Source organism: Atta colombica, unplaced genomic scaffold (genome assembly GCF_001594045.1).
Source record: "Atta colombica isolate Treedump-2 unplaced genomic scaffold, Acol1.0 scaffold45, whole genome shotgun sequence".
Lineage (NCBI taxonomy): Eukaryota > Metazoa > Arthropoda > Insecta > Hymenoptera > Formicidae > Atta > Atta colombica.
Window position 1 is genome coordinate 1152661 of NW_017259534.1, and position 8952 is coordinate 1161612.

Below are 8952 nucleotides of genomic sequence, written 5' to 3' on the forward strand. Positions count from 1 at the left end.
CTCCTCCTCCTCCTCCTCCTCCTCCTCCTCCTCCAGTCCATGTGCCGATGCCGCTCCCGCTCCCGTTTCCGCTCGCCCCCGCGACTCTCTCGCTCTCTATCCGCCTTTTTCTCATCCTCCCGTCACCCGCCACCCGCCACCAACCACCACCACCCGCCCCTTGACGGGGCCCTCGAGCCCACCACCGTTTACATTTTACTTTTCTAGTAGCGAATTAAAACCGCGTTCATGCGCAGCCCGTGGAAGGGCGTAATGATTTTTTGAGGGGCGAATCGAGTGGGGTCGCCTACGGTGGTGCACGGCTCGCGCGCGGCAGAAAGAGAGAAAAAGAGAAAGGGGGGTAATAGCTCTGGGTGCTACTGTCGAGTTTAGCAGGAGCAGGACGGCAAGCGCGTGCCGCGCCGGCAAGGATATACGTATATACTCGTATACTCGCGAATCGCGCGGCGCGCATCCGCGAGCGAGTCAACGCGTTTTTGCTTCGTTAATGTTAACGAATGAGGGGGTACATAATTATCGGGGAAACGGCAGAGCGGATCCCGTTTATCGATCTCAGTCGAAACATGTAGGAACCATTTTACGCTTTCGTTCCTCTTGTTTCGGAGCACTCGTATCCCTGAATCGAAAAATTGTCTGGATCCTTTCGCGCGATACACTACATGTTTCGAGATAACATTCAAGGCGCGAATCTCGTCCATCTCTTTCCCTTTTTACCGGCTCGTAAATCAAAACCGAGGATTGATCTTTGAAACGTGCACGGAATTTGAAAGGTCCCGGGAAAAAACGTCCGAACGAATGAACGAATGAACGTCGACGTTCGGGACTGACGCAAAATTAAATCTTAATAAATCAAATGAAAATCTTCATAAAATAAAAGAAAGACTTTTTCATTTCTTTTTCGAGCGTTCGGAAAAGATGCGTAGGATCTTACGACAGTGAACGTACGTAATCTTTCTCTCTCTCTCTCTCTCTCTCTTTCTCTCTCTCGCTCTCTTAGGCTCTTCGAGCGCATCCAACATTTTTACAGCTCTCGCGGCCGGACTCGGCTTGCGGCGGCTACGCGCATTTTCGTCTCATGAACTGATTACGGCGGGGTAGAGTGCGCCGGCGGAGGGAAAGAGAGAGAAATAGAGGGAGGGAGGGAGGGAGGGAGGAGAGAGAGAAAGAGAGTGTGGCAGAGGGAAGAGACCAAGATTGCGGGGTACACGGGGAGAGAAACAGCCGCCGCGGCCGCAAGCATCAACCTCTCCCACCATGGCGCCCGTGGCCGGTTCTCTCGTTCTCGCGCGCCTTCAACTCTCACGTTCTCTCTCTCTGCGTACGCACTATTTTTTAGTCCGCACTTATTACGACAGATGTCTCATGCTCCGATAAAGAATAACGGCGGGCAAAGCGGGAGCCTTCCCCCCGCATGCTAGTCCTAACCAGGCTCGGGAACAGCAGCCCGTACTTGGTGCTTCGTCGGCTCGTGGTGTCACTGTAACGCGCCGGTTTACGTTACGCACGTCTCTCCTTTTTTTCTTCCGGCTCCTCCTCGTTCCCTCTGTTTCCCCTCTCTCATTCTTTCCTTCTCTTTTCTCACTCTCCCTCTCACTCTCTCCCTCTCTTTCTCTCTTTTTTTTTCTTTCCTTTCCTCCCTTTTTAACGTTTTTCAATTCGCCGCCACGCTTTTCAACTCTCAAGCCGGTCACTGCCGTCGCGAATCGGCAGTTGTTCCTCGGCGCGTGCAATGTCGCGACAGTGATTATGTCTATCGTGTCCTCGTCCATCCGACCTCGAACTTGCACCGAGGATCGCTGTTTCGATCGCGGGGTGTAAGGACGGAACGTGCACTCCTTCCTTCGCCAAGTTGGTCTGGCACACGTGGTAGGTAACACGTTTATCCCAGTCCGGATACGTTCACTCGTGCTGTCTCGATCGTTATCGTTTCGCGGTCGGACATTTCGTATTTCGCGGTCGAAACGAGGCCGGCGGTCGGAAGAGACAGAGAAAGAGAGAGAATGAGAGGGAGAGTGAGAAAGAATCCTTCGTCGCCGCGCTCGCAGACGTCTGTCTCGCTTTCGATCATTTCAGTCTCGCGCGTGTTCCTTTTCGTCAGTGCGGCGATTTTTGGTTCTCGCTTTACACAGTTTACGCTCCTCGCGCCGAGAGAGAGAGAGAGAGAGAGAGAGAGAGAGAGAGAGAGAGAGTGAGTGAGTGAGTGAGTGAGTGAGTGAGTGAGTGAGTGAGTGAGTGAGTGTCGGATGAAGTTTTTCGACAATCGCGGTATGTGCAGCTCGTGGTAACGTGCACAATTTGTGCGTATGCGCGCGCGCGCGCGCGCGTGTGTGTGTGTGTGCTTTGGCTGAGAGAAAGAGAGAGTATGTCTGCGCGCACGTTGAGTGCATCACGCGCGCGACTAAACGAGAGGGAGGGTGGAAATGCATGCGTACGCACATGTGCACGGTGTGCATCACCGCCAGTAATGAGGGGGTAAATCGGTTTGGACGCGCGCTACTTTGTTTCTCTTTTTCTCTTTTTCTCTCTCTCTCTCTCTCTCTCTCTCTCTCTCTCTTTCTTTCTCTCCCTCCCATACGTAAGATCCTTGCAGAACACGTAGAGAAAAAAAAAAACGGATGGTTTTCAGACAAACGGCGCGGCGATAACGAGGGCACAGCCGGGATTCAGTCAATTGGTATCGCGCGTCGTCGGTGAAACGATATGATGATATTTAACTGCGACCCGCGTGCTACACAGTGACAGCCGGTGTGGAGGAAAAGGGAAGACCGGAAGACCGTCAGACCGCAGACGGAACCAGAAGTTGGAGGATGGTGGTTTGAAATCGACGACACCGGGAAGGCGACGCACGTGAGAGCGACTCTCTGACAGATCCCCCACAAGGTAATTAACTCGGGACCATCGCTCTAGAATAAACCTCGCCTCGTTAGAGCCGCATTCGCATAACAGCAGTTTACGCTAACGACAACTCTACACATTATAGAAATTGGAGGTAATCGGCCTCATTCAGATTTTTTGGATCGCACCTCTGTCCAATTACGTTCCATCGCTCCGCGATTTTTCATATATATACCTCATGCATTATTTTTATTCGGTTACTTATTATCGCTTTGAAGAATTGTGACAATCCATTTCTTCTTCTTTTCTCGCACTAATTGGACATCCAAGGAAATTTTTTCCTGGTAAATCTTTAATTCGAAAGTCGCATAAAAATTGTCCGTATAAAAATGATTGAAGCGATCCAAGAGCTACTACTTGAAAATTATATTCTCGAATGTACTTTAGAATTGAAAATCAATGTATTTTTAAGACGAAAAATGTTTTTTTTTTTTTTTTACATTTATTCGTGTCAGTAGATATATGGCAAAGATATATATTTTTTTATTTATAGCAAATCGAATCCATTATTCCAGTTTGAATTCTTGAAACTGGAATAATTGTTTTTGAATTAATCTTAAAATTTAACATATTAACGATTAACGTATAATCTTTAATCGATGGCTTTGATTCCGATCCTTTTTCGTCACAAAGTAACTATTCCATTATCATTACATCTTCATCAAATAATTATTTCTTTTCAATGTTTTATTGTACTTTACAAGATTTGCAAAACAACGTATAATTTCGTGTAAATTTGGATTTCAATGCTAAAAATTTGCGAGAATGTTCTGCCGTTTACTCATGACGATAAAAAATTCGACATAATGGGACTCGATTTTCTTACGTAAATAAAACTAGCCGAAACGATGTGTACCGATTTCAATTCTTGGTATTTTAATCTGCATTTGTGTACATATCATTAGCCGCCAGACCTTTTCGATTGATTATAGATGAACATAAGGAATGGATTACGGTGCCTCGTGTTTGTCTCCTCTTTCTTTCCGTCTTCAATCAGCCATGCGTTTCTGTCGCATTTTGTGTGTCGCGTTTAGCACATCTTCATCTTATCGCACACGCGGCGTCGTAGCTCGCGAAATCCGAAAACCTGTCATCATTGGTTACACACGTCGCGCTATTTCTCATTCTTCATTTCCTTTCCTTTTCGGTCTCTCTCGCGGCTGCGAGACTACTCGTCTTCTAAACGTACATTATCGATTAGAGATGTACCCTCAAGTATGAAAAAAAGTCTCCTTCCCCTTTCGCCTTCCACGTCAAATCTTGCGTCCATCTTCCTCTCAGTTCGCGTGTCATTCAATCGTCTCTTTCGTTCTCCCTCTCCCTCTTCCTTTTTCGCACTTATCCTTTTTCCATATCCTCGGAGAAGTATTTTCTCCGCGCCCCGGCGCGTTTTCCCTCCCTCTCGCGACTTGTTCCTTCTTCCGTCTCGGCTTCCTCCCTCTCACGGAGAAGAGCACGCGCCCGTTCTCGTATAACGGCGACGATCGCCGGCTTTTCGTACGTTTTCGTGCGGCCTCGCGACGTACCGGCCCCGACATGAAGGGTGCGGGGGGGAGGCGCGGCGCCTTCTCCGCGACGGAGTCGCACAGTCGTGACGTGACGTTTTAGGGGTTGGTTGGTTCGCTCGCACACGGAATGCGACGGGGAAGGAGCTTGCTGCGGTGACTGCTCGCTCGCGGCGCCCTCAGTCAAGGTGCAGAAGATTCCGCGCGTGTCGTCGTCGCCGCCACCGCCACCGCCGTCCTCGTCTCGTCCTCGTCGTTGTCGTCGTCGTCACTACCGCCGTGCTGTACCGGTGATTCTCCGGTCGTCTTTCCCTTTAATCGCACGATCTTTCCTTATCTTATTATTATTACATCGCACCGTGTAACCGTGCTGAAACGCGCGCGACGATCCGGACATCCGGATTTATACGCGGATGAAACACGGATTTCGCGCGCGCGGCAAACGCGAAAGTCGCGGGTCGTGGCGCGCTCGATCATCTTTCTCGTTCTCTCCGTCCCGCCTCTGTCTCCGCCTATCTCTCTCTCTTCGTCTCGCGCGCGCACTGCGCCGTCCTCGTTCGATCGCGATCACTTTCGGTGTGGCCGACAGTTCGGGCGGCGGCGGTAGCGTGGGGGCGGTGGTGGTGGTTGGTGCGCGCGATGAGAGGGAGCGGAGGGGTAGGAGGATGATCCACGCGCAGGAAGGAAGGAACGACAAAATCGTTTAGTATTTATTTGAAAGTGTATTTACTGATATCCTCGCACCCTCGTTCGCTCGCTCGCGCAAAACGTTCGCTTCGCTTTTTTTTTTCGCGGCACAATGGATTCACGGCCGAGAATTCCTCTCTTTATCCTATTTTAACTGTACGTGTCGATCACGCGGGTGTCACGGTGGGATCGTTCGGATCGATCGCGATTTTTCGGATGGAACCTGAGTCTCGACACGAGAGAAACCACTGTGCGAATGCGTGAACGATTTTTTTCTCGCGTGTGTCTAGTGTTATGCTTCACTTCTCCTTTTGCGGAGATAAACACACGCAAAAGCCCGCCGGCTACCCGCACTCACTCACTCACTCACTCACTCATTCACGCACGCACGCACGCACGCACGCACGCACGCACGCACGCACGCACGCACGCACGCACGCACGCACGCACGCACGCACGCAGCGTCGCCCCATCGTCGTCGTGTTCGGTTCATTGTTTCGGTCATTAGCTTACGCGGCATGACGGCTGATAGGTGTTACCTCGCGATAACGCGTTCGCACTTGGCAAACTGTGATTCTCGTTGCCGGCCGAGCGTGCCTTAGAAACTATACACATCGTACGAGAGTACAACTTGTAGTCGTGTATGTGTGTTAGTGAAGGTATTGTATTGGGAGGGATCTCGATTCATCGATCGCGCGTGTGTGTGTGTGTATGTGTGTGTATGTGCGTGTGTATCTCTTTCTCAGTCGACTGGCGTTTCGTCGGGAGTGTGGTATACATAACGTGTGACACATGCTAATTTTCAAAACTCAGATTCCCCGCTCGCGTAATCTCTTTTACCCGCGCGGTCATCTCGTGGACCGACTGTGTTGCGCGCGAAATTGTACAAATAGTAACGGCGATACCGTCGGCAACAGAGCGCGCGAAAGTGGCCGATAGTCCGAAAATTGTTACTTTTTACTTATTTTTTTTTTTTTTTTACTTTACCAGTCGAATCATGCGAGACGACCTTTTTTTGTCTGTTATCAAACAATATACGCTGGCGAAGTTATCTCGCGGATTCGTCACACATAAATTTAGCAGAATGAGATAGCGCGACCCTAGATATATAGAAACTCAAAGTGAGCAGTTTCTACATCGGTATGCGATTTAAAGGGAAGGAGATACAAACGTTTCTCACTTGTCGAGTCACTTTTCTTTGCGCAGCATCATCTCGCATTTCACTTGCCTCCTTTTATCATGTAATGGGAAAAATGCGAAATCGGAAACGATTGAAATTCAGAATTTTATAATAGAGTTCCGACACACACGTACGGTATTTGATGGTGTAAATGGATTTGCAAATCTGTTATGCAGATTTTGTTATTTGTTAAAACGATCAAATGTACCGGCGGCGATAGCTATCGGTTCCAATTTCGTTAATAAACCTTCGTGCGTAGAAAAACGTTCAAAACAAACGTCTTTTTCCATGGAAACTCGTTAAATGTCCCTCGGCATTTTTTCTCAACACGCTGGCACACTCGCGCGAGAAACAAGCTCTGTAAATTTGTTTTAAGATCGTTCCTTTTTTTTTTATCATTACGCTAAGATAACACTATCAGCGCACATTTAGTGCTCCCGCTTTTATAAGTAGCGGAGAATTATTTAATCAACGTGCTGAATTGGCTCCAGCTTGACGACCTAATTTTCCCGTATGGCGAAGCGGCGAATTGCATACGGTGCTTCTTCTTAGGTTTTATTCTCGCAATCACACCGTCCCTCACCTCCTCTTTCTACGCAATTGGGCAAACAAAACGCATGTCTCTCCTCGCGCCGCGGTAAGTTTATCTATACGCCATTTCTCTATTTCTTCGATAGAATCCAATTTATTGTGTCGCTACGCATGACTGATTAATAAACGCGTCTTTCGCGAAGAAAGTTTTCGGATTATTATGTTCGGATTATTATGCGGACATTTTGTGGAGTAAAGGAACGTGTAAACATCTCATCGTTTATATCTCGATGTAATGGATATTTTATATTTACGTTTCTACGTACATCTCTTACACACACATCTCTTACACACACACATCTCTGCTCTTTTATTTTTAAAATCGACTCGAGTCTTAGAAAACTTTAAGCTCTATGTAAATTTATTTGTGGCGAATCAATTGCTGATTAGAGAATACTTTTTGTCGACGATGATTTAATTTTTCTCTACGCTGCAGAAAATTTGTGAATATCAAATTTTGTCATTCTTGTAACAAGTGACGCAAATTGAGAGTAGATAGTAGTTAAATTAATTAATATATATGACGCAAATATAAACCTAAATTCTCATGCATCTAATCGTTGTGTGTTATTTTTTTTTTCTTTTTCAACGTTTTCTTCTTATAGTCAATCTCCGGGGTTTATCAGGAATATCGTCGTACACATGCAATTGCGATTTGCTATCAGTATCGAATGTGTACACGTTGCAATTGTGTTTTCGAATGTCGAAATTGGACTTATCTAAAATTATCAGTTTGCAAGCTTATCGGCACGAGTCGTGCCCTAGGAACGGCTTGTAGTCGAAAATCTTAATTATGTGAGCGCGCGCGCGCGCGCTCACATCCATCAAAAGTTAGTTTAAGCGGCGCAGCCGATCGGGCATCGCGTTTAGATTTTAAGTGACAGTTGTGTCGTCCAATCGGTGGCAGCAAGGCCTTACTTTTAATTGCAGGTGAATAGACACAACGATGGTAGATACACAACATTTTTGTCTGCGATGGAACAATTACCAGAGCAGCATAACCTCGGCGTTTGAAAATCTGCGGGACGATGAGGACTTTGTGGACGTGACGCTGGCCTGCGACGGCAAGAGCCTGAAAGCGCATCGCGTCGTTCTCTCCGCCTGTAGTCCGTACTTCAGAGAATTGCTCAAGGTAAGACTCGTCCCTTCCTTATTCCTGTCTTGGATGGTAGCGAAGATCTTCCGGTTCACGATTCACGTGAATTTCGGAGCGGATTCGCTTGCAAGTAAATAGAATCAATTTAAAAGTCTCTTAAGGTCGGTTCTATCTTTAGTTAAACTATGTGGTAAATTTACTTATTGGATAAACAAAAGAATAAAAGAGTAAGACAGTGAGCTAAAGATTTATCGAAAAGTAGAACGATCCAACTTTATAGCCATTTCTCTGCCAATATATAGATTAATTTTAATCTAGATTTCATTTACTCTTTACCTTTTCCTAATTCTTATAACTGAAAAAAGATAAAGACTGAGCTAAATCGAGATCAAAGATAATCTACAATAGAAATGGATATTAGAAAGAAATCATTCGTCATCGCCTAATGATTATGCGCAATGAACGTTCCCCCGTTTCAGAGCACACCGTGCAAACACCCAGTGATAGTGCTCCAGGATGTAGCGTTCAGCGACTTGCATGCCTTAGTGGAGTTTATATATCATGGCGAGGTGAACGTGCATCAACGTTCTCTCAGTAGTTTTCTGAAGACGGCGGAGGTCCTCAGGGTATCGGGCCTCACGCAACAGACCGACCAAACCGACAGAGATGAGGTACGTTTTTTTTTTCGAACGCAATTATGGGGGGAAGGGAGGGGGGGACTGAAAGCGGAGTAATTCCGGTGAGTTTCGGACTTTGATGCTGCAGGCACGTGAGAACGTTGTGCTCGCTGTGTTTACGAGTGACAATGGAGATGCAACAGCTGGCGTAAGATTCTATCTTCGTTCCAATTTTCTTGACCGTGTCTGTAGCACATTTGAAATCGAACACCGTAATTATGTACGGTTTGTTAAAAATGCATGTAAACGCGTAGTTTAACGTGCGTGTATGTGTGTGTGTGTGTGTGTGTGTGTGTGTGTGTGTGTGTGTGTGTGTGTGTG

General features: G+C 47.1%; 1 protein-coding gene across 6 annotated transcripts in view; it reads left to right on the forward strand.

Moving 5' to 3' along the window:
• LOC108691320 (broad-complex core protein-like) overlaps nucleotides 1-8952 on the forward strand; it is a 45666-nt gene that overhangs the window by 15963 nt on the left and 20751 nt on the right. For 2 of the 6 annotated variants that reach the window (XM_018199005.1, XM_018199000.1), the window contains exons 1-4: nucleotides 1203-1866; nucleotides 2627-2880; nucleotides 7789-7990; nucleotides 8434-8625. In XM_018199005.1, coding sequence (XP_018054494.1) covers nucleotides 7805-7990; nucleotides 8434-8625 — 378 coding nt within the window. In that variant the 5' untranslated portion in view covers nucleotides 1203-1866; nucleotides 2627-2880; nucleotides 7789-7804. Of the gene's footprint in view, nucleotides 1-1202; nucleotides 1867-2626; nucleotides 2881-5325; nucleotides 5338-6844; nucleotides 6905-7788; nucleotides 7991-8433; nucleotides 8626-8952 lie in introns of those variants that run through there. The other 4 variants (XM_018199001.1, XM_018199003.1, XM_018199004.1 and 1 more) reach the window with 4 other exon arrangements.